General features: G+C 35.8%; 1 protein-coding gene across 5 annotated transcripts in view; it reads left to right on the top strand.

Moving 5' to 3' along the window:
* Window positions 1-26,537, top strand: part of COMMD10 (COMM domain containing 10) — a 173,459-nt gene that overhangs the window by 66,077 nt on the left and 80,845 nt on the right. For 2 of the 5 annotated variants that reach the window (XM_061189532.1, XM_061189531.1), the window contains exon 6: window positions 15,956-16,010. The exons of 2 other annotated variants lie outside the window; for them this stretch is intronic. In XM_061189532.1, coding sequence (XP_061045515.1) covers window positions 15,956-16,010 — 55 coding nt within the window. Of the gene's footprint in view, window positions 1-15,955; window positions 16,011-16,827; window positions 16,890-26,537 lie in introns of those variants that run through there. One more of the 5 variants, XM_061189534.1, reaches the window with a different exon arrangement.

Raw genomic sequence — 26,537 nt, forward strand, 5'->3', positions numbered from 1 at the left:
CAGTGCAGCCAGTGTGGAAAACCGCATTGTGAGTCCTCAAAAAGTTAAACATATTACCATATGATCCAGCAGTTACACTTCTATGTATGTGCCCAGAAGAAGTGAAAGCAGGGACTCAGGTATCTGTACACCCATGTTCATAGTGGCATTATTCACAATAGCCAAAAGGTGGAGGCTACCCAAGTGTTTGTCGACAGATGAATGGATAAAAATATAGTATATACATATAATGGGATATTATTCAGCATTAAAAAGAAATGAAATTCTGACACATGCTACAACGTGGATGAACCTCGAAGACATTGTCCTAATAAGTAAAATAAGCCAGTTACAAAAGGACAAATACTGTATGATTCCACTTATATGAGGTACCTAGAGTAGTCAAATTCATAGAGACAGAAAGTAGATAGAAGGGTGGTTGCCAGGGTTAGGGGAGGAGGGAAATGAGGAGTTAGTGTTTAACGGGTACAGGGTTTCAGTTGGGGAAGATGAAAAAGTTCTGGAGACGGATGGTGGTGATGATTGCACAATAACGTGAATGTATTTAATGCCACAGAACTGTACACCTAAAAATGGTTAGAATGGTAAATTTTGTATTATGTATATTTTACTACAATTTTTTAAAAAACAACAACAGAAAGAAAAATGGACTTGAAAGCAGGCTGTTCTGCGTTTGAATCTTACCTTGACCTTGTTGGCTTTCTGGGCTTTTTCATGGTTCTACTCTGGGCTTTAACAAATAGAACCTAAAGTATTTAACATAATATTCATTGAATTGGCAACATGCCAGTGTTATTCTGAGGGCTTTAATTTTACATTTCCTCATTTCTAGCTACTCGGACTCAATTTTATTTATGGTTATTTTTCAGTATTTTTTAAACTTCATTATATATCTCAAATTCTTATTCTAAAGTCTTAAATTCTTTATTTTCTGATGTTTAGTTCCTGTGTTGTACTCTTAATAGATGGTTTACTTTCATTTCCTCCTTTTATTATTTGTAAAAAATATTTCCTGGTTATTAGTTCTCACGTTATTCATTCGTGAGTAATACGTTATTTATTTTTGACCACTGTTGTCTTTATTTCTCTGGGTTGAATCAGGAGACAGAAACCACAAAGTAATTCATACAGGGGAAGTTTAATATAAAGAATTATTAAGCTATGATAGGTGAGAAATTCAGAGGTCTCCAAATATCATTTTCTTCTCCTTTGCATATTTTGTCCCTTCTGCTGTCCCTTACTCCCCTTGCCATCTGGAAAATATGTACTCCTCCTTTAAGACTTAAATGCCATCTATTCTTTCCTTATTTGCCCAAGGCTTCCTTAGTGCTAGGTGACCATTTTGCTTTAAACATGCATCTATTTGTTTATGTACGTCTCATCTCACAATGGAACTGAGTTTTTTCTTATGTCTTAGTGCATTTGGGCTCATATAACAAAATACTGCAGACCGGGTGGCTTATAAACACAGAAACTTATTGCTCGCAGTTCTGGAGAGTAGAGGTCCAAGATCAGAGTGCCAGCATGGTTGGGTGAGGGCCCTCTTCTGAGTATCAGAGTATCATCACATGGCAAAAGCTGCTAGGGATCTCTCTGGAGCCTCTTTTTGTAAGGCATTAATCCCAGTCATGAGGGTTCTGTCCTCATGGCTTAAGCACCTCCCAAAGGCCCCATCGACTAATGCCATCACTTTTCGGGGTTAAGATTTCAGCATATAAATTTGAGGGGGCACAAACATTCAAGCCATAGCACCCTATGCATCTTTAACCCTTGGTATTTAATATACCACACAGCACATAGTGTTAGATGTTTGTTAGATGAATAAATAAACTGTATCCATGCATTCTTGGCTTTAAATAGTTTTTTATTCAAATAACATAATCACCTGCCATAACTTAAAAAAAATAGAATTCAGAAGGATACATGCTATAATTGAGAATTATTTGGGTTCCGTGTGTTTATACCTGAAAAAAAAACACCTTAATTTCTATAGTTCTTCAATTTCCCTAATGCTTAAAAGTATATTGCTATGTGATAGGTAGAGCAAATTAGAGATGAAGAAAATGAGGTGAAAGGGAGCTAACTGCTTAAATGAATGATGGAGTTGAAATTAGGAACCACCTCTTTTTGGATTATCTTCCTTTAATCTTTCTAGTATTAAAAATCAAGTAGATAAATATTTATTTATTGAGCTCTTCACTATGTGATGTTGTGTTAGATCTGTGACTCTAGGTTCTCTTCCACATCTAAGATTCTGTTATTACTTAGTAAGTTTGAAACCCTAAAGAAAACTTATTTAAATATTTTGCTAAAGTAGGTGGTTATGTCAAATATTTGAAATAATTATAAATTACTATAAAATTATCACATATTAAATAAAATACAATAAAATATAATATACAGCAAACTCTATGCTGCACTACCCAAAGATATCCTAAAATGTATGTTTTTATGTTTGCATATGCATGTTTACTCACACCTATGTGTGCATATTTAGAATTTCTTAAATTGGCACATAAATATATAATTTTTTAAATTGGCACATAAATATAATATGGGTGATGGTACCCCTTTTTTGAGTTCCTGTCTCTGAAAAAATTGTACCATTCTAATTCCTAAGAAGTGCTTAAAATTATAGTACCAGGAAATACAGCCTCTTTGGTAAAGTTTGTTTTCTAGCCGATATAAGGCCTTTTGTAGTTGGTTCTGCTTTTTCTAGTAACCTTAAAGAAGATTGGTTCGATAATAAGATTTTAACACAAAGTTTGCCCTGACTTATTCTCAGGAGGGGTCAGCTACAGTTGATGAAATCAGCCATTAGAATGTATTCACAGAAACATCTTCCATTCCTAAGAGTTTGAAAACGTAATATTGTATGTCTTAATCATTCAGTTGCATTAGATACATGTTAATTCTGTAATGCACCTGGACGAGAGACTTATGGGTTTCAGATACTCTATGTTAAAGGAATACAAAGAAAGCATGTTTTTTTTTAACATCTTTATTGGAGTATAATTGCTTTACATTGTTGTGCTAGGTTCTGCTGTATAACACAATGAATCAGCTATACGTATACATATATCCCCGTATCCCCTCCCTCTGCGTCTCCCTCCCACCCTCCCTATCCCACCCCTCTAGGTGGTAACAAAGCACCAAGGTGATCTCCCTGTGCTATGCCGCTGCTTACCACTAGCTATCTGTTTTACATTTGGTAGTGTATAGATGTCAGTGCCACTCTCTCACTTCTTCCCAGTTTACCCTTCCCCCTCCCCGTGTCCTCAAGTCCATTCTCTATGTCTGTGTCTTTATTCCTGTCCTGCCCCTAGGTTCTTCAGAACCATTTCTTTTTTTTAGATTCCATATATATGTGTTCGCATACGGTATTTGTTTTTCTCTTTCTGACTTACTTCACTCTGTATGACATACTCTAGGTCCATCCACCTCACTACAAATAACTCAATTTAGTTTCTTTTTATGGCTGAGTAATATTCCATTGTATATATGTGCCACATCTTCTTTATCCATTCATCCGATGATGGACACTTAGGTTGCTTCCATGTCCTGGCTATTGTAAACAGAGCTGCAGTGAACATTGTGGTACATGACTATTTTTGAATTATGGTTTTCTCAGGGTATATGCCCAGTAGTGGGATTGCGGGGTCATATGGTAGTTCTATTTTTAGTTTTTTAAGGAACCTCCATACTGTTCTCCATAGTGGCTGTATCAATTTACATTCCCACCAGCAGTATGGTACTGGCACATACCAGTATGTGCAAGAGGGTTCCCTTTTCTCCACACCCTCTCCAGCATTTATTGTTAGTAGATTTTTTGATGATGGCCATTCTGACTGGTGTGAGGTGATACCTCATTGTAGTTTTGATTTGCATTTCTCTAATGATTAATGATGTTGAGCATCCTTTCATGTGTGTGTTGGCAATCTGTATATCTTCTTTGGAGAAATGTCTGTTTAGGTCTTCTGCCCATTTTTGGATTGGGTTGTTTGTTTTTTTGATATTGAGCCACATGAGCTGCTTGTATATTTTGGAGATTAATCCTTTGTCCGTTGCTTCATTTGCAAATATTTTCTCCCATTCTGAGGGTTGTCTTTTCGTCTTGTTTATGGTTTCCTTTGCTGTGCAAAAGCTTTTAAGTTTCATTAGATCCATTTGTTTATTTTTGTTTTTATTTCCATTTCTCTAGGAGGTGGGTAAAGGATCTTGCTGTGATTTATGTCATAGAGTGTTCTTCCTATGTTTTCCTCTAAGAGTTTTATAGTGTCTGGCCTTACATTTAGGTCTCTAATCCATTTTGAGTTTATTTTTGTGTATGGTGTTAGGGAGTGTTCTAATTTCATTCTTTTACATGTAGCTGTCCAGTTTTCCCAACACCACTTATTGAAGAGACTGTCTTTTCTCCATTATATATCCTTGCCTCCTTTGTCATAGATTAGTTGACCATAGGTGCGTCGGTTTATCTCTGGGCTTTCTATCCTGTTCCACTGATTTATATTTCTGTTTCTGTGCCAGTACCATACTGTCTTGCTTACTGTAGCTTTGTAGTATAGTCTGAAATCAGGGAGCCTGTTTCCTCCAGCTCCGTTTTTTTTTTTTCCTCAAGATTGCTTTGGCTATTCGGGGTCTTTTGTGTTTCCATACAAATTGTGAAATTTTTTGTTCTAGTTCTGTGAAAAATGCCATTGGTAGTTTGATAGAGATTACATTGAATCTGTAGATTGCTTTGGGTAGTATAGTCATTTTCACAATGTTGATTCTTCTCTCCATCTGTTTGTATCATCTTTAATTTCTTTCATCAGTGTCTTATAGTTTTCTGCATACAGGTCTTTTGTCTCCTTAAGTAGGTTTATTCCTAGGTATTTTATTCTTTTTGTTGCAGTGGTAAATGGGAGTGTTTCCTTAATTTCTCTTTCAGACTTTTCATCGTTAGTGTATAGGTATGCGAGAGATTTCTGTGCATTAATTTTGTATCCAGCTACTTTACCAAATTCATTGATTAGCTCTAGTAGTTTTCTTGTAGCGTCTTTAGGTTTCTCTATGTATATTATCATGTCATCTGCAAACAGTGATAGTTTTACCTTTCTTTTCCAATTTGGGTTCCTTTTATTTCTTTTTCTTCTCTGATTGCTGTGGCTAAAACTTCCAAAACTATGTTGAATAATAGTGGTGAGAGTGGGCAACCTTGCCTTGTTCCTGATCTTAGTGGAAATGGTTTCAGTTTTTCACCACTGAGAACGATGTTGGCTGTGGGTTTGTCATATATGGCCTTTATTATGTTGAGGTAAGTTCCCTCTATGCCTACTTTCTGGAGAGTTTTTGTCAATGAGTGTTGAATTTTGTCGAAAGCTTTTTCTGCATCTATTGAGATTATCATATGGTTTTTATCCTTCAGTTTGTTAATATGGTGTATCACATTGAATGATTTACGTATATTGAAGAATCCTTGCATTCCTGGCATAAATCCCACTTGATCATGATGTTTGAACCTTTTAATGTGCAGTTGGATTCTGTTTGCTAGTATTTTATTGAGGATTTTTGCATCTATGTTCATCAGTGATATTGGCCTGTAGCTTTCTTTTTTTGTGACATCTTTGTCTGGTTTTGGTATCAAGGTGATGGTGGCCTCGTAGAATGAGTTTCAGAGTATTCCTCCCTCTGCTATATTTTGGAAGAGTTTGTGAAGGATAGGTGTTAGCTCTTCTCAAAATGTTTGGTAGAATTTGCCTGTGAATCCATCTGGTCCTGGGCTTTTGTTTGTTGGAAGATTTTTAATCACAGTTTCAATTTCAGTGCTTGTGATTGTTCTGTTTATATTTTCTATTTCTTCCTGCTTCAGTCTCAGAAGGTTGTGCTTTTCTAAGAATTTGTCCATTTCTTCCAGGTTGTCCATTTTATTGGCATATAGTTGCTTGTAGTAATCTCTCATGATCCTTTGTACTTCTGCAGTGTCAGTTGTTACTTCTCCTTTTTCATTTCTAATTCTGTTGATTTGAGTCTTCTCGCTGTTTTCTTGATGAGTCTGGCTAGTGGTTTATCAGTTTTGTTTATTTTCTCAAAGAACCAGCTTTTAGTTTTATTGATCTTTGCTATTTCCTTCATTTCTTTTTCATTTATTTCTGATGTGGTCTTTATGACTTCTTTCCTTCTGCTAACTTTGGTGTTTTTTTTTTGGTTCTTCTTTCTCTAATTGCTTTAGGTTGTAAGGTTAGGTTGTTTATTTGAGATGTTTCTTGTTTCTTGAGGTAGGATTGTATTACTATATACTTCCCTCTTAAAACAGCTTTTGCTGCATCCCATAGGTTTTGGGCTATCGTGTTTTCATTGTCATTTGTTTCTAGGTATTTTTTGATTTCCTCTTTGATTTCTTCAGTGATCTCTTGGTTATTTAGTAGCATATTGTTTAGCCTCCATGTGTTTGTATTTTTTACAGCTTTTTTCTTGTAATTGATATCTAATCTCATAGTGTTGTAGTCGGAAAAGATACTTGATATGACTTCAGTTTTCTTAAATTTACCAAGGCTTGATTTGTGACCCAAGATATGATCTATCCTGGAGACTATTCCATGAGCACTTGAGAAGAAAGTGTATTCTGTTGTTTTTGGATGGCATGTCCTATAAATATCAAGTCCATCTTGTTTAATGTGTCATTTAAAGCTTGTGTTTCCTTATTTATTTTCATTTTGGTTGATCTGTCCATTGGTGAAAGTGGGGTGTTAAATCCCCTGCTGTGAATGTGTTACTGTCGATTTCCCCTTTTATGGCTGTTAGCATTTGCCTTATGTATTGAGGTGCTCCTTTGTTGGGTGCATAAATATTTACAATTGTTATATCTTTTTGGATTGATCCCTTGATCATTACATAGTGTTCTTCTTTGTCTCTTTTAATAGTCTTTATCTTAAAGTATATTTTGTCTGATATGAGAATTGCTACTCCAGCTTTCTTTTGATTTCCATTTGCATGGAATATCTTTTTCCATCCCCTCACTTTCAGTCTGTATGTGTCCCTAGGTCTGAAATGGGTCTCTTGTAGACAGCATATATACGGGTCTTGTTTTATGTATCCATTCAACCAGTCTATGTCTTTTGGTTGGAGCATTTAATCCATTTACATTTAAGGTAATTATCGATATGTATGTTCCTATGACCATTTTCTCAATTGTTTTGGGTTTGTTATTGTAGGTCTTTTCCTTCTCTTGTGGTTCCTGCCTAAAGAAGTTCCTTTAGCATTTGTTGTAAAGGTGGTTTGGTGGTGCTGAATTCTCTTAGCTTTTGCTTCCCTGTAAAGGTTTTCATTTCTCCGTCGAATCTGAATGGTATACATGCTGGGTAGAGTAATCTTGGTTGTAGGTTTTTCCCTTTCATCACTTTAAATATGTCCTGCCACTCCCTTCTGGCTTGCAGAGTTTCTGCTGAAAGATCAGCTGTTAACCTTATGGGGATTCCCTTGTATGTTATTTGTTGCTTTTCCCTTGCTGCTTTTAATATTTTTTCTTTGTATTTAATTTTTGATAGTGTGATTAATATGTGTCTTGGCATGTTTCTGCTTGGATTTATCCTGTACGGGACTCTCTGCACTTCTTGGATTTGATTGACTATTTCCTTTCCCATATTAGGGAAGTTTTCAACTATAATCTCTTCAAATATTTTCTCAGTCCCTTTCTTTTTCTCTTCTTCTTCTTGGACACCTGTAATTTGAATGTTGTGTTTAATGTTGTCCCAGAGGTCTCTGAGACTGTCCTCAGTTCTTTTCATTCTTTTTTCTTTATTCTGCTCTGTGGTAGTTTTTTCCACTATTTTATCTTCCAGGTCACTTATCTGTTCTTCTGCCTCAGTTATTCTGCTATTGATTCCTTCTAGAGAATTTTTAATTTCATTTATTGTGTTTTTCCTCATTGTTTGTTTGCTCTTTAGTTCTTCTAGGTCCTTGTTAAACGTTTCGTGTTTTTTCTCCATTCTGTTTCCAAGATTTTGGATCATCTTAGTATCATTACTCTGCACTCTTTTTCAGGTAGACTGCCTATTTCCTCTTCATTTGTTTGGTCTGGTGGGTTTTTACCTTGCTCCTTCATCTGTTGTGTATTTCTCTCTCTCCTCATTTTGCTTAACTTACTGTGTTTGGCGTCTCCTCTTTGCAGGCTGCAGGTCCGTACTTCCCGTTGTTTTTGGTGTCTTCCCCCAGTGGCTAAGGTTGGTTCAGTGGGTTGTGTAGGTTTCCTGGTGGAGGGGACTGTTGCGTGTGTTTTTTGGTGGGTGAGGCTCGATCTTGTCTTTCTTGTGGGCAGGAACGAGTCCGATGGTGTGTTTTGGGGTGTCTGTGAACTTATGGTTTTGGCAGCCTCTCTGCTAATGGGTGGGATTGTGTTCCTGTCTTGCTAGTTGTTTGGCATGGGGTGTCCAGCACTGGAGCTTGCTGGTCCTTGAGTGGAGCTGGGTCTTAGTGTTGAGATGGAGATCTCTGGGAGAGCTCTTGCTGACTGATATTACGTGGGGCTGGGAGTCCAGTGTCCTGAACTCGGCTCTCCCACCTCTGAGGCTCAGGCCTCATACCTGGCCGGAACACCAAGACCCTGTCAGCCACATGGCTGCTAGTGCTGGAGGGTCTCCTGCAGAGGCAGGGGGTAGCTGTGGCTCACCACGGGGACAAGGACACTGGCAGCAGATGTTCTGGGAAGTACTCCTTGGCATGAGCCCTCCTGGAGTCCAGTAAGCATGTTTTTAAATGTAATTCTGGCTTTATGTTTATCTATGTAATTTTATAATCCCAGAAACAAAATAAAATAACCGAAAGGGAACCAATATAAAAACGAACAGTATTTTGCTATAAAAGTTCCTAAAAGAGCTGAGCTAGAGTTTGCCACTCTTTCCAAGAGTAATTATCTGAAATACTGAATATAGCTAAGCATTACCAAATATATTTTTATGGGCTTCCTAAAAAGAAAATCTCAGATCCTGTTTTATCTTTTGCTACTTAAATTAATTGAAGAAAAGAAAAGAAAAGGAAAGGAAAAAAATAAACTTCCCCTCATACCCTGATTTCATGATTTTGAAAATTATGAAATTATTTTAAGGTTTTATTACTTAAAAGAGTATTGCTTTATTTATCTTGCTTGATATAGACAGAGGAGTTGGTAGAGTTAATCAGTCACAGGTATTAAGGATCTACTTATCAAACACTGTGCTGTGTCTTGCTGAGTTTGCAACTAGTTGTTACCTCAAAAATCTGCCCAGAGTCACACTACTGGATAATGTCAGAAGCAGAGTTAGAACCCACGTTTCCTGACCATAGCGGAGTATTTCTGTTTGTAAGCACCTATGAGCATATGTGGAGTGGGCTTGATTCAAGACACGTGGAAGAAGTGAGATGTTGAAGGGTATGAACAAGTGGCGGGGAGAAGAGCTGGTGTTCCATGAGGGAGAGAGCTTAGAAGCCTTGGGGAAGAATAAAGGGAGCAGCCTAATGAGAGTGGAAGGCACATAGTAGGAATTGTTAGTAACCTGGGGTTGGATTAAGGAGATCCTTGCAAACCATGTACTTTTTATGTTGTAGGCCCTGGAGTGCTTTTACAGATTTCTCAAACAGAATGACTTGATAAAATTGTATTTTGGGAAGATCATTCTGTGATGGTGAGCATTAAGGATTGAAGTAAGGTAATACCAGGGGGCAGAAAGCCAGGATAGATTGAGCTATCAGGTTGTCGTAGTAGGAATGAAGTAGAAAATTCAAACCCACGAGGCATATCTAGGGAGAAAAGAAATAGGACTAGATTTTAGTTGAATACAGAGAACGAAGGGAAGAGTGTAGAAGAATTGTGATCCTGATGCTGCTGGTCTAGGAACACATTTTGAGAGCCACTGTTACAGATCTTGACAGACGCGTTTGAAGTTATCCAGATGAGAATGAGAAGGAAGATGTTTTAATTTAAGAAAGTGATCTTTAACTTCTGGCATCCATGGTCTTATTTACCACAATGGTAGTGTGTTATGAAACTGGCCAGCATCTCAGCATTTTTTCATCTGAACTTTCCATTATTTATTCATTTATTCAATAAATGTTTACTAAATATTTAATATGTGCTAGGCATATTTAGAACTGGAGATAAAGAGTAGGACAGACTTAGCTCCTGCTCTCATGGAGTTTACATTCTCCTGGGGGCCATATATAGACAAATAGGTAAACAGGCAAATTATGTAGTTGCCAGTTGAAGTATGTCATGTGAAGGGCACAAACAAGGGAAAGAAGATAGAGAGTATCAGAGACCAGACTCTGTTAGGTATGGTGGTCTCTGAAGAGATGACACTGAAGTTGAAACCCAAAAAAGAGAAGGAACTAGGTCTATTGAGAGGAGGCGGGAGTATTATCTTAGACAGTTAAATATTTATAGGCCCTAAGGCAAAATGAAAAATCTTTATTCTAGGAACTGAAAGTAGACTAGCTTGCTTATAAGTTTGGGGAAGGGAGGCAGGGGGGAGGTGAGGGAGAAAGAGGAGAGAAATTAAGGGCAATCCTTGGCTTTCTGGTTTATGTAAATAGATGAATAGTATCATTTATGGAAATGGGAAGAACGTGCGTGTTTGTGTGTGTGTGTGTGTGTGTGTGTGTGTGTAGGGTCAGGGGGAGCTCAGCTGTGTTTTGAGAGTTTGGTCAAAGAAGCAGTCAATGAAGGTGATTAAAATCATTACTACATTAAAGTAAGATTACACAGTAAGATTAAGATTACACAGAGAGGAAACTTTCATTATTACTAAGAAGATTAGGAGATCCTCTAATTTTGGGGGTGTTTAAAGTAATATTGGTACCCACAAAGATTAAAAAGTTAGAAAGTCAAGTAAAAGATTAAAATTCTTAATCAAATGGAAAAAAGGCAGATTGTCCAGAAGGGAAGTGAAAATAATAAATTAATATGTAATCATAAAGATAGATTGTTGGTGAGAGAGGCCGTTGGCTCTTCAGAGAATATAGAAAATAATTACCACGGACATAAAATATCTAACATTATCGTTGAAATATGAAATGTTAGTATTCATAGGGGTTACTAAAGGGACAGTGTCAGAATTGAAAGGAAAAAGCAGTTTCTAGGACCTAAAACCTAAAAGTCTTAGCAAACTCCTTGAGAATAAAATTTAAATGCCTAAAATAGTTTTTAAAATCTGGGTTTAGCTAGCTCAGTGCCCTAGAATTTCAATGACTACATAGAAAATTAGCTCATTAAAATGAAAGTCAATCTTGTTTTTATTTTTAATGTGATATTTCCCAGATCTCTAAGGGACCATTGGAAGGATTTAAATATTCTGTATCCTTATGAAACTGAATTATATAGGCCTCCTTGAATTTAAAAAGTGTAAAGACTTTCCAAGTAGTGTTCAATTTAAACTTGTGGCTTTCTTTCAGAAGGAAGCTCTGTTCTGAGAGAATACGGTTTTGTTTACATTTGGAAGAAATAGACATTGGTGTTTTGTTCGCCACTTATGTATTCATCATACTTAACACAGTGCCAGACACATAGTAAACATTTAGTCAATAGTTTTGAATGAATAAATGAATGAATGAATATGAATTTTACATTCAGTTTTGCTTTTTCTGGAAAGCTGATAATCTACAAAGCAGTTCATTTGGGGTATGTGAGGAGATCTCTCTCCCATTACTGCATTCAAGTATTGTACAGTAGCAGGGCTATACCTAAATAGTGTTAGTGTTGATTAGAAATGGGCTAGAACATTTTTGAGATTGTGTTTCCATGTATTACAGAAGAGACTGATATTATTTTAAGCCAAATAAAAATTCCTTTTCGAATTTGTGTGAATTTTGATCATTTTGATCAGTCTCCTGTTTACGGCTAATAATCTACAGTCGACTGTGTCGTCCCTCAGTTCCAAATATGAAAGGATTGAATTCATGATGCTTTTGAGAAAAAATACTGTAAAAGAATATTGGAAACAGTTATATGAATAATGAGATATGCCAGGACCTCATTTTACTTGGATTATTTTTGAAAGTTTAATAGATGTACTTATTACTCTAGTCACATGTAGAAAAATGACAGATATTTCTATCTGGTCCATAGTTCTCTGTTCTTAAAAAAATCTGGCATGTTCTTTTGTATTTACTTCCTAGTTATGTATCCATACTTCCTTTATGTTGCTTAGTTATGTATCTGACTTTTTTTTTTCCTGAAGCTCTTAATTAAAATCAACTTTTCCTCTACAATACTTAAAATTAATTTGGGCTCCTTTTTCTCATGATTCTGTTATTCAGTGATTGTTTTCTCAAATACTTGTTTCCAAGACCTTTGTTAGTTTTATGTAGACATATTTTAGTGGTTGGAGTTTCGTCTCCAGCCAACCTTTCTGGGTTAATAATACTGCTTTACCCTGGCTTCTAGGATAGAACCTCATCAATCATGTAGATGTAGAATAGGACATAAGGAACACTAAAGAAGCAACATCATCTTTTATTCGAGCAGCAGTGGAGAGGATCATTATTTACCAAAAGGAAACAGATTGAGCAGAGATTTGACTATGTTAAGTGCTATTATTATTTTTAAAAAGTTATATGATAATTCTCAAGGGTTGAGCTGTTTTTAATGTTTTTTATGCAAAAACATTTTATGGGCTTTTAGCCAGAGAATTTTATATATAAATGGTAATAGAGGGACAGCGTAACATTTATGAACTTGGAGGCAATGTGATGTAATGGACTTGGGACTTTAGGAGCAGATGCTTTGAGTTCTGACCCCTTCACTTAATAGTTTTGTAACTGTGGGCTAGTTACTTGACCTCTTTGGGCCTCAACTTCTTGTTTTGCAAAATGGAAATAATATGATTTATTCTCCAGAATTTTGAGGGAGTTGAATGCAAGTATATACACAAGATGCCTAATGAAACTTTTGGCACATTAAGTTTTTCTCCAAAGACAAATAGATCCTATTGCTAAGTATAGAAAGGAAGACGTAAAAAGTTTCTTCATGATTTGCTAGAGCTTTGTGCCCATAGATCTCTATATTGTCTTAACCTGTGATCCATAATGATCCCAACAAGGATGTGTGTTTTAAGAAGGCATAGAGTTTTTACTTTTTTGTTCACTTTGAATAAAAAGTCAGTTTGTGCTCTGAGGTCCTAGGTGGCTGCTAGATACAACGATATGGGAAGATGGAGGATGGGCAAGGGGAGTTTAACGGGCCCCTGGTCCTACTTCCACCTATATTTTTCTGTTTTAGCTTTTGTATTTATGTGGACAATATTGTTTGAACAAAAGGATCGGTGTCTTTCAAGAAAGTTTGGAAAACCAAGAGCAGGCTCAAGCATACTATTCCTTGACTTCCCTTTCTCTCGGGTCCCACTCTGCTTTCTCCTTAGCCTTGGTAGGGCAGGGAGGAGGGAAGAGTTTTCCAGGCTGTCTTCTTGGTAGAGTTCTCAGCCAACAAAACATCACAGAAGAAGGGTCCTATGCAAAGAGGGCACTCCTGGTAGAAAAGTTCCTTGACCTGCTTAGCTCTAGGATTGATCTCTGCCCATACAGAGGCACATTTTGGGCCATGATCAGAAATTTTCCAACTTTGAAATAACAAAAACATCTTGCCTCTGATTACTTTCTCCTATTTGTCCTTATTGAGAACTCTTTGATTGACCTTTACTATTTTTGTTTTCTTCTTTATCTGTCTAAGACTCTAATCCATCATTTACTCTCTTTTCAGTGTCCTAGTCTTCCCTGAACCCACCAGCAAGAACTGTGCTTCTGGATAAATCTATCTGACTTTACTCTGCCATCAAGCATTAAGCATTGCTGGAGAAAATAACACACTGGCTGATGAGTTGCCTAATAATTTCTTGAGCTCTGAGTTCCTTCTCTTTCAGTTGTCCGAGTGACTTCTCTCTCCTCCATCATCCTCTCTGTTGGCCTCTTACCATCAACACTTAAGCATGCTCGAAAGAATCCAGCATCAAATAAAAGTAACAAATGAATCCATCTGCTATTTGAGATGCCTCCCTCTTTCTCATATTCTCACAAACTTTTTAAACAAGTTGTTTATTTTCATGGTCTTTAGACCATTCCAATACTGTTTCTGCTTTTGTAAATTTATTTTACCTTCCTGCTTAATAATGCTTAACAGCTTTCTCATTACTTTATGAGAGATTCTCATATCCCCAGCCTTACATTCATATCATTCTATTTCCCCTTTTCTTGTCATATGCACTCCCTTCATTTCATCAGATATACCTGGTTTTTTCTTCTGTCTCTGGGTTTGTACAGGTTCTGTTTCTTCTATCTAGAAAGCACTCTCCTCGATTTCCCCAACTCCTCGAACATACTGTTCAGTTGTCACATGTCATTTCCCAAGAGATTTTCCCTGACCTGACCTGACATGCCTTAGTCTTCCTACTTTATACCTTATCTTCATAGCACTTGTCACATTTGTAGTAATTTATTTAATGTCTTTCTTCCCATGTCTTTTAGTGTTAGCTTCTAAAGAGTAGGGATTTCATTGGTCATAGGGCCTGATACTTGTAAGGAGCTCAAGACATATTTGTTGAAGAAATGACTGAATAAGTGAACAACTTTATTTCTCCATAGCTCTGTAGATCAGTGTGTCTTTGACCTTATGAAGCTTCTTTTCATTGGCAGTGAATAATAATAAGTTTTAAGTGGAGGTGCAGCAATTACTTCCTCTACTAGAGTTATTAAGCAGTGTACTCAATAGGGCATAATAGCTGTATAGCATATACACTTTTTCTTTATCATCCTCTGCTTTTTGCTTTTTAAAAAAGCTGGAAATATATAATAATTTCAAACCTTTTTATTAGGAAGCTGAATATTTTGTTTCTTATGGCATTTTAAATTAAATCACATGTTTATTGACTACTATTTAGTGTATGCCCCTAAATGAAAAACTAAAATATAGGTAAAAGATTTTTATCAATTTTCCAAAAAATTTTTTTCTAAAAATAAAATACACTTTAAAAACAGTTAAAGAATACATATATCCAAAAGAGACACCAGAAATTCTGTTTTCTACCTAAATATATTAGATTTTTCTCAGCTCCTAATACTCTAGTAAATAAAATGTTACAAAACTTTTATAATGAAGAACAATTTGACGGCTGAAAGTACAGCTAAAAGTATAAGGTAAATTAATGAATATATAAAGGAGCAGAGAGCAGTGACATTGTACTCATTTTGTAGATTTCGCATTTCTACACAAAATAATAATGGTATGTGCATTTAAGTACAGTCAAATATTGCACATATGTACAGAGATTGCTACCATGTTTTATGGATTAGTAAAGAGTGTTAAGTGGAATTCTGAAGATATTTTAGTGTTTAAAAGTAACCTTTATATCATTTATAGAGCTACTTTAGTGCTGTAAAAAAAATCCCCGTCAACATATCTACCTGTGAATATGACAAAGAAGAATGACAGAATTTGGTTTACCACTAGGAAGCAGATTAAATGATCTCTTAATTACTTCTTGTATTAACGTTTACATGTAACTATATTCCCAGCATATTCTAATTCAAACTCAAAACAGAAATTTAGAAATGAATGTAGTTTATATTTAACTGAGTTGAGAAAACATATGGTAGTAATTAAATTCTGCCTTTTTTTTTTTTTAAACAAAGCTTTTTTTATGAATAAAATTGCTGGCTTCCAAGTACTTGTACTTTAATTAAAACAACTGTACATTGTAATCCAGATTTTCCTCTTAAATACTTCCTTTATGTCTTATACTTTATTTTCTTTAAATTATAGCTCTGTGTCTTGGGTAGAATTCTAAGAGAGTAATAATGGACTTTACCCTGCAATCAAAAAAGCAGTGTGGTAATATAGGAGCCAAATGACAGCTTTTTCCCTCTAAGTATATAGATCCATAGTCTGGACAGGAATCTTTATGAGTGAGATAACACGTCTTTCTGTCAGTTTACAACAGAATATTGACTCTTTCAGGTTCCAGTAGCTGTAATGGAAACTAACCTAGATGAACATCGCTACTTACTTTGCAGTAAGTGACTGACTACTTGACCCATTATACTCATGGTGGAGAAAGAAGTAACTTGTTCATGACCTGCCATAATCTACCCCAGCAGGTCAAGCTTTGATTGCCTCCTGTTTATTGATTGCCTTAGTATGCCCATTTGAATTAAATTATGTGGTAGAGGCAGGATATATCTGGGGGGAAAGAAGATGGAGTTTATTTTTAAGGAATTCTTTCTGCAGGAATTGGAGCCAAGAGTTGATTTGGAATAATCAGTTTTTGCTTATTTTCTACCAATAATTGTGTGATTTGGGAAATATCTTTGTTGCGTTTTTTTTTTTTTTTTTAATGAAAACGATCTATCGCTTATATAGTATCATGGTAAAAACATTATTTGCCACATAATTACTTAAACCATGCTTTTATGAGAATAATAAATTACATTTATTAAGGGCTTATTATAAGTTAGGGTTTATTCTAAGTGCTTGAAGTCCTACTTCTACTGTGGAAGCCATAATGCTGTGATCATGCCTCTCATACCTCTTGACACAGCTTGAATTCAGGCACATGATTTATGCTCAACTGGTTAGAAATCTCTGCATGAAACTTTACATCTGAAAAAACAATACAAAGGAGTAGGGGACAGTTACAAATGAGGCACTGGTACCAGCAGTGGTGGTGGTGCCAACATTCTCAGCAGAGGCTTCCTAAGCCAACTTTTCTTTCCTTCAGCATGATTTTCGTGGCATTTCTGGCCTCCTAGTGCTCTTTAGTTCCAGCTTGTTTCCTAAGTCTGTTTCTTCAGCTTCATCATTTATGTGTCCTTTTCTGCTTAACTTAACAGATTGCACCTGCTCCTGCAACCAAGAACTCTGACTGGTACAATTATTAGTGGCAATAATTGGGCTTCATCTCTAACTATCTGGAAATATATCCTTTTTTTTTTTTTTTTGGTAGCTACAGCTGTCAAAACCCTGAATTTCAGTTAACGTTGTAAAAGGGAATTTGAAAGGGGGAAAATATAGGTTTTAATTACTTCAGTAGTGGCATCAGAAGGAAACAACGAACATCTAATTAAGAATACTATTTTCAAGAAATTGTTCATAGATTTCCACTCTAAAAAACTTAAAACATTTTTTTGTAGATGTTATTTTTTGTTCACGTAATTTTTATTATGAAAAGATATAATTTGTGTTGGACATGTATTCCTGATATTATGGAAAACATCCCTTTGATTTTCTTTTGAAGAATCCACCCCTTCCTTGCTCATAGGGTAAGGCCACACCCACCAGCCAACTCAGAGATGGTGCATGTGACCTATACCTAAGCAATCAGCACATTGTGTCTTCTTACGTACATGGATTGGTTCAGATTGGGTGAGTATATATCAGTACATACTGATAGAAAGATGGCTGTAGCAGCTTCAAGCACTACAGCCTCACACGTCACATGGAGCCTGAGAAGGGGCCAACATCTCAGAAAGTAGAACTGAGAGGATGGAGGGAGAGAAACTGAGTCCTGATGATATATTTTGAAGCCTAAATCCAGCTATGCCTGAAGCCATTCCTACTCATACATTTTAATCCTTTGAGCCAATACATTACCTTTTTGCTTATGCTAGTTTAGGGCATAGGTTTACGTTGCCGGCAACCAAGAGTCCTAGTTTCTTTGGGATGTAAATGCTAAATCATCTTGAATTGGCATCGTGGATTATTGCCACCACATTTTTAAGGTTAGCTTTTTATTTATATTTTAGTTATATATACCTTTTATATATGAAATATTAACAAGGAAAAACAACTAATACTTGAAGGTGAAGAATTAATCCAGAAAGAGATGAGAAAGAGATGAGAATTCAAACCTTGAATTCTATGAAACTTTAAGATAGCTGCATTTTTACTTTCTGTATGACTTAAATCTGTAAAACCCAAGTTGAGAAACAAAACTTAAAAAGAATATTATAGTCATGTAAAACGTGTATTTTAAAAAGTCAAATTAAACACATTACAAACATTTGCTGAATTGTATTTGATTTGTAATAAGCACTTCCCTACATTTTATACTCTGTTATTACCTTATTATATAACTTTCTGAAGTTTTGATGTTGAAACATTGTGATTTTCTATCAAACATCGTGACTGAAAATATGAGCGTATGGATGAGAATCATGCTATTTCCAGATTTTTGTACATAAATATTTTAAGTAGGAAAGTATATTTATTAATACTGCCTTTAACTGCCCCAACGTCATTCAGTATCCCTGTATTTTCCCTTTACCAATCATTCTTGGTCTGAAATTGAAATTGATTTTCTTCATTTCCGTCTTGCTTGGAATGGATAAAGAAAAGAACCAGTGAAAGCACTCCAGGGGGAAGATGCTCTCAAGAGCAAACTCTCAAAAACCTATGTTAGTCAGGATTCTTCTGGGTGTGAATGTCAGAGATCTAACACAAATTAACTTAGTCAAAATTTGCTGGCTCAAATAGCTACTGTGAAACAAGAGGTGAATCTCTAACCTCAGTCATGGTGGGATGCAGGGGTTCAAGCAGTATCACCACGGCTTTGTCTCTACATTGTTCAGTTTTACTACTCTTCTGTGATGGCTTTATTCTCCAGCAAGTACTCTCTATGGACTGCATGTGTCCAAATGTCTATCATTCTTATAGTTCCAGACTTCAGATAAGTATGAATGACTGTCGTTTTCCCCAGTGACAATTTAAAAAAATCTCCGGGGGGTGGGGGAACCCCAGAAACTATTGGCCTTGCTTGCTTTTCATGGCCACCAGGGTTTGGGGATGGAAGGCCACACGATTGATAGCTCTCTCAGTATCACACTGAATGGAGTTGTGATATTTCCAAAAAAGAAACGATGCCAGTGAGACCAGTATAGAAGTCCTCTTCCAGTAGGGCTGATTTACTTCCCATTGCAAGCTGTTCTGCTTGCTTTTGTTTCACTAATATATCATTCTTGAATTCAGTTGAATTCAATTGCCTCCTTTTGAAAAGATGCAAATGCTACTTCTGGTAGGATTTAGTTATTTATATCCAGTGCAAATTATATCAGAAATGTTTCTTCTAGTGTGTAGCTGGGATCACCTGTGCTTAAGGACTGGAAATTTTGGCTCTGGAAAGGAAAGTAGGTATTTTGAAGGTTGGCAGTGTAGCAAAGTGGTAGACAGCATGGATTTTGGAAGCCATGTGGACCTTAGTATGACTTTGCCACTTCCCAACTCTGTGACCTTAGGCAAGTCACTTAACTTTTCAAGTCTTCATTATTTTAACCTGTAGGATGAAAATAATACCTATATCACAGAGTGGCTATGAAAATTAAATGAGGCAAAATATGTAAAGCATTTATCACAATACCTAGCATGTAGTGGGTACTTGGTAAGTGATAGCTTACTGGATATTATGATTCGCTCTGGTAATAACAATAATAATAAACACTGTCTCTTGCCACCCTTGTTCCCAAATGCTTCCCAACTACCTAGGATTAAGAGTTTGAAAAGGTTCTGTAGTTCAGCTACATTAAGGTTCACATCAAATTTTACAAGTGAGTCTGGAAGTCTGATTGCTGTTCATAATGTTGGTTCTATGGGGAAAATTTTCTTGAACTTGAAGAAAATATATTTTTGTAACATAAGTGATTCTTCAGTGGAATTTGCTTCTCTTTGCTGTGTTATTGTTGTTTTTTAAATTATATTTAGCTTTTCCGTTTATGAGGGTCAATCAAGTAAGTAAGGGTCAGAATCTATTTAATAAAATGCTAGAATTAAAGTATATCCTAGCAGAATAAAATATATTCGCAGAGGCTGCTGATGGCTATAAGAAGTTGTGTCATAGCCATGTGACTTGTTGTGGGGAGAGGTGCTTAACGTAGAGTCTAATTAAGCCACAGATGAAATTTCAAGCGTTTTCATTTTGCTTTTGTAATCAGATATTTAACATTTCACTTTACAAGTCCTGTCATAACTTGTGGCCCTTTACAGTGGTGGGCTGACTGACTCAGTATGAGGAAATGTGGTTATGGTAAGCAGGCACAGAATTCAGCTGTTTTGTTATTAATGAGAATAAATTCATGCATGAATAATCTTAGACACACATAGCTAAAATGATGACTTTCTAGTATAAAAAACTTAATAGCCAACTGTGTTAACATTCCCATCCCTGCTTTGGTGAATGTAGGTGATTATCATGATATTAAGAAGTCAGAGTTATGGAGTTGATATTGTACTAGCTTACCTTTAAGAAAATTTATTTATGACTATAGACAGTGATACTTTATTCAAACATCCCTCATGCTATTATTAGTCACAGAAATACTAAATCTGTGTGTATGGGTGGCTTGTCACAATCTAATATAATGATTAGGAAAATAATTAATATAGTGTACTCTAAATGATGAATTCTTATCTTCATATATAAACGATAGCACAGATTTTCAAATTTATCAGGAAAAGGAGACACTAAGCAAAACCTAAGAAATAATGGATATTGTTTTAGTGTGACATATGATTTTCTAAATAAAGCTTAGAAACACTTAGAATATACCTGTATTCCTGTTCTTTCAGCATGTGCAAAAATAACGTCTTGATAATAAAGGTTTTCTTTTTATAGATTGTCAGTAATTTTTATCAGAAGTATATAATCAAGAAAGGATAATTGTTTCTGCCAAATAAATATCTATCCTTTTTTATGTTTTCTGCAGTAAACACTTGTGACATTTTTAATATGTGGGGTTGTTTGCCACATTTTGCAAAGTCTAGTTCACAGTCATAGTCTTCAGTTTTGGAAGAGAGCATAAAAAGGTCATTCCATTTATCCCCCATCCATTTGATGGTAATGGTAATGTGCTTTGCAGATATAATATGAAATTAACACCTTAGGCAACAATTTTTACTTTCTAAAATGTCATTGTATTTCATGTAAACAGTTGGGTTTTTTTATCTTTCTTGCCAATAAGAATTATAAGTGGAGTTGAGGATAATTTTATGTTTATAGAAATAAAAAATCTGTGGAAGAACTCTGCTACTTTTTCTACCTTTCTGAAAGTGCGATAAAGTGTAAATTACCATAGGCCCCCATGGAAGGAGCCAGTTACCGTTTGAGTAGAATCCAGTTCAGATACTGAAGCACAGGGAGATTACATGACTTGCCTATGTTCTATATTGAATTAGTAGTAGAGGTAGAATTGAAGTACTAGTGTTTCGGAACCAAACTTGGGTCTGCTCGCAATAAAGCCAATCTGCTGACACCAGGTTGTGGTGAAGAGAAGTGCAGCATTTATTGCAGGGCTCCAGGCAAGGAGTTCAGGACAGCTAGTGCTCAAAGCACCCAAACTCCCCATGGGTTTCAGCAAAGCATTTTTAAAGGTGAGGTGAAGGAGGGGCATCCCACGGAATGTGATCAGCTCATGTATAATTCTCTGATTGGTTGATGGTGAGGTAACATGGGCGGTATCACAGGGGTTAACATTATCAGTCCTTAGGCACCAATACGTCTGGGGGCTATGTGCTCATGATCATCAAGTAGTTAATTTCTTACATTTGGTGGTGGTTTTAGCATCTGTAGAACAACACAGGAAATGTGCATCAGATACTATTCTCTAGGTACTTCAAAGAGGAGCTAGAGCAGAGGATATGGGGCAGGGGGTCTGTCCTGGGAAGGCCCCATAAGGTCCTGCTCCGTTATACTAGGCCCTAATTCTCAAGTCAGTTCAGCCCAGAGCCAGAGCCATGGATGCTTGCTTTGTGGTTATTATGTGAAAGGCTTGACAACCAAAGATGTAAAAAGAGTGGTCTCAGATGCGTCTCCCCTCCCCTCCCCTCCCCTCTCCTCTCCTCTCTTCTCACACACATAGTCTTAGTTAGCTTGAGATAGATATACATATACATGTATATATAAATCTAAAACCACATATATATACTGCCTGCTACAATTAAAACTTAATTTCATAGTCTTAAGTCAAGTTATCCTCAGAAATGTCCATTGTTACCCTTAAAAAGAAAGACTTTAATATTAGTCACAGCTGGAGAGAGAAGAGGAAACTTAGAAGGAGCAGTTTAATTTTCAAGTACATTTTGGTTTTCTCCTTGCTCTGTAGTAGAGATGCATGCTTTTAGTAGATGTTCACCTTTAGAAGCCAGTCTCTTGCCTTTGACTGAATAGAAAGAATTATAAATACTGTATTGACACCAACTGGTTGCTGTGGAAATCATTTTAATGTTATAAACTGACACCCTGACCACACTGCAGCATTAAATGAAGAGAATGAGAAGTTGCTGTTTGGTTTTAAGTCTGTAAAGCAAATGCTGGGAAGGTTTTTGGTTTACCCAAAGTTCCACAGCCTGTAAATGACAGAGATGGGAGTAGAACCTAAATATTTGCACTCTCAATCAAATTCTCTTTCTACTGCACTAAATTACATTTTTCTGAAAAGTAATAGGAGTGGTTCATATAGGGAAATGTTGCAATGAGGCTTAAGTTACTGTTTCTTATCTCATGTTCACTTAGGTGTTTTCACCCCTTCTTTTCTGTACCTTCTGCATTAATTTTTCTTTTGGATCTGGTTCCTGATTATGTTGAATATTTAGAGAAATACCTGCCATTTTTGAGGAGAAAATATCTAATAATGTTACCCTCATTTCTACTTAATATTACAGGCAGAAGGAGAACTAGAGCACAAATTTGTCTTCCTTCTTATTCATTTAAATAACAGAATATGTTAAAAATAATTGTAATATGCAAACAAAAACATCACGCAATGAAACTACTTATATGCTTAATAAGAATTCAGCACCGTAATTAAATTGCAAAGTTTAACATCATTCTATTCCATTTTAATGTTAATATTTGATCTTACTTATAATGGATGTCTGCATGTAAACTTTTTATTTACTATAGAGGTTGTAGTATAGGATATTAAAGAAGACATTCAACTAGAACTGGATTTTTCTTATGAGCTCCGAGGTTCCCATAGCAATTTTAGACAACACATGCTGTTTTACTGGAAGAGTAACTAGAGAATATAGTCTGATCACTCTCTACCTCCCATGGTAAACCTTCTGTTTGTTTTGTGAATTTAGTAGTTAAAGGTGCGTGATAAAACTTGTCATCTCTGTTGGATGCTGCTAAATCAGATGGTAATAAAGTGGCTGCCAAGCTCCAGCAGCTCTTCTTTTTATGCTATTAAACATCAGTTTCCTAGATGGTCATACATCTGGTGTGTTCAAAACCTTCTTACTCTGAAAGGACTAAAATGTACAACGTAAGTTTTAAATTCCAAATTAAAGGGAAGAGGGGGATTCTTCATAAGTGAAAACGTTCCTCAAACATGCGAAAGAAAACAGAATTTTTCGTGGAAATTTATTTTCACTTTTCTGACCATTATATGATTTTCCTAGCAATACAAAATAATTCCCTGCAGTTCCTCCCATTTACTTGTTGAAGTAGAAAAGTACATTAAATCTTAATTAGCCATACTACCTATAGTAGCATCTGGTGTTACTGAATTTCTGCAGGCATCTAAAAGCAGTGTAGTAATCATTCCTTACCTGGAGGAAAAGATTCCAGCATTCTGTTTCATTAGGTGTTTTTTCTAGTCTTTCCTTCAATGACATGATATGTTGGGAAAAAAATTATATATTCAGTTAACATGATTTGTTGAGAAAATACACATATGCATATACACACATATGCATATATGTGTATTTGTATATGCACATATGTGTGTATGTATATATACACATATATATATACATGCATATGTGTGTGTTGTGTTTGTATGTATATATTTATGTTCCTTTCTCAATAGTATTCTATTTCATACCTTGGAAAATATAAATAACCACCAGAAATATAAGATCAAAATGGCTTCTTTTAAGAAACTAAGTTGTTATTCCACTTTTTTTTGCCTTCACATCACAGATATTAAGAAAACTAGAGGACTTAATTTGGCTTAGACATTTTTTAGCATCTGTTTGGTTTTTACTTTGTTTTCTTGACTTGCTCAGTTATAGTGGGTTGGCCAAAAAGTTCTTTTGGTATTTGCTTCCTTTTATTGTGAGTGTTTCTTATTTCTCTAAAACACTTTGAATTCCCCCTCCACTGATTCTTTTACCTCCTTTGTTTGTTTACATGCCTCACTTATGTGGTAGTATCTGAAAGTAAAAAAGCAATTTAGAAACAAAGTTGAATAAAATTTCATTGTTCTTAATTCTGGAGATTGTTTACTGAGGTTATTATCTTGTTGATGAGTTATCTTCACATCAAGCATTCAGGATATCAGTTACCAGACACATCATATTTAGTTATGGTGGGCTTGTGGTTGTGTATTGTGCGGAATTCATGAAGGCGTTTTCTACAGATTTATCATGAATTTATGGCCAATGGAACTGTTTAAACTTCCTAATCCATTTGTTCCACTGAGTAGTCTTAGAGTTAAAACAGCAGTTTCCATTTCCCTTATGGGTAGGTGAACCCATGCACACATTTATCATTGATTTCTAGCACTGGAAAAATGTAGAAAGTGGGTGAGTTGCTCTATATTCAAAGGAGGGAGAATATTTGGGAGGCGTTTTCCTGAAAATAGGCTTGGTGAAATAAAAATAAAATTTATATTCACCCTAAGGGAGATAAACTACCAGAAGCAAACCTCTTTGGTAGATGTTTGAATCAGGGATATAATCCAACCATGGTAGAGTATTTGGTTTGACTTTCCTTTGAGAAGCAGGGACAACCCATGGTGTTGGGCTGGCAGGCATGAGGAAGCAATCACCCTTCTCCTCTCCCTTCCTTCCCCCCAAATTATAAATAGAAACATTGTGTCCAAATAACTGCAAAGATACAATCTAGCTTTTTTCTTTTCCTATTTTAATAAGCCTTTTTATTTTTTAAGAATTAAGGTTAGCAAACTTGAGAGAGAATCTAAAAGTACTCTTTCAAATGTTTCTGATTTTCAGTTGAGTTACTTGAATTAGACACATCTATTAATATAATTATTGCATTACTACGTGCATTTTATTATATGCAGTCTAGAATACTTGGTCTTTTTACTCCTATAATCCTGAAATAAACATTTAATTTTTAGGCATTACAAATGCCCAATAGCTGTGTTTTTAATTAATGTGAATTGTATTTTTTTTTATTAATAGTTTAGATGAATCTGTATATCCAAGTCTTGACCCACTGAAATGAGTAATCCTTTGTATTAGGGAAGGACATCAGTAGGATTAGAGATTTCTTGACTTTCTCGATCCTTCTTGTTAGTCCTTCAAGAGACTGCATAAAGATGATAATAGGTGCTCTGTCCTATTCACCAAGTTTTCTCCATTGATTTCAGAACATTACATTATCAGAGAGAGAGGGGAATATCAGTATTTTTTTCTGTATCACACTCCCCACCTTTAGCACTGCTTCCCATTCTTTCTTTTAGCCATTATTTACTGAGGACCTACTGTGAACCAGAAGTTGTACAAAGCTCTGGCAATATGTGACCTTAATCATTCTGACCATTATGGAGTTACAGTTTAGTAGAGAAAGCAGAAAAGAACATGGATTCCTGAGTCACACTGCCTGGGTTTTACTCTTGGTTGCACCACTTCCTGGTGAAGTTGGACAAGTCACTTCATCATTTGTTTCAATTTCCTTCTTGCTAAAATGAAAATAACAACTCTACATTAAATGAGATAATGCATGTGAAACATTTTAGCACTCATGTTAGGAGAGGAAACTTCTAGGCTACTATCTCTAACCCTGTTAAAAAAGTGATTTGACCAGCTTTATTTAGTTTTAATATTTTTATTTAGCTTTTGGAGCCTTTTCCCAGTCCTAGTATAATACAACCTCTTGAATACACTCTGGTCACCTTTTCTTTTCTCCTTCAAAAGCTCCTGGTATTCTGTCATTTCTTGGAAGCTTCCTCATTTAACAGCTCTTGGCTAGACATTCCTATCCATGTAACACTCATGACTCCCATTACACGCTGTGCAGTAAAGTGCAGTTACTCCTTCCTTGTACATGTCGCTAATGTGGATTATTTATTTACTTATTTGAGGTGTGACTACTGGGTATCTTTTCAGTTATTTATTATCTGTCTCTTGTTGTAAACACCTAGAAGGGAAGAAACCATAGCAATCTGCACAGTAGGCATTTAATAATTGAAATAAGTGAAAACAATTTCCATTCTCAGTAGAGGAGAGTATAGCTTTCTTTCACCAGGCTGTTTACGTGGTTGAGAACAAACAGGGCTGTCAGAACTGTCCATCTTATCCTTTAGATGCAGAGGTGTATCAAGTTCTATTGAACCCATTGTAAAACGAATTACCTTTTTCATTCTTAAGTTTTTACAGTTTTAACTGTATATTTTCCAGTTTCAACTGTGTACTATTTCTCCATTGTAGCTCATTTGTTAGATTAAACTTTGGGAATGTCTTTTATTGTGAATAGTAATTTTCTAAATTTTTACTTTTGTTTTGCTTTTTGATTCTTTGACTACTTTCCCATAGCCATTCACTTTCTTCCAAGTCTTACTCAGAAGCCATTCAAAGCTCTACA

The sequence above is a fragment of the Eubalaena glacialis genome, chromosome 4, assembly GCF_028564815.1.
Source record: "Eubalaena glacialis isolate mEubGla1 chromosome 4, mEubGla1.1.hap2.+ XY, whole genome shotgun sequence".
NCBI lineage: Eukaryota > Metazoa > Chordata > Mammalia > Artiodactyla > Balaenidae > Eubalaena > Eubalaena glacialis.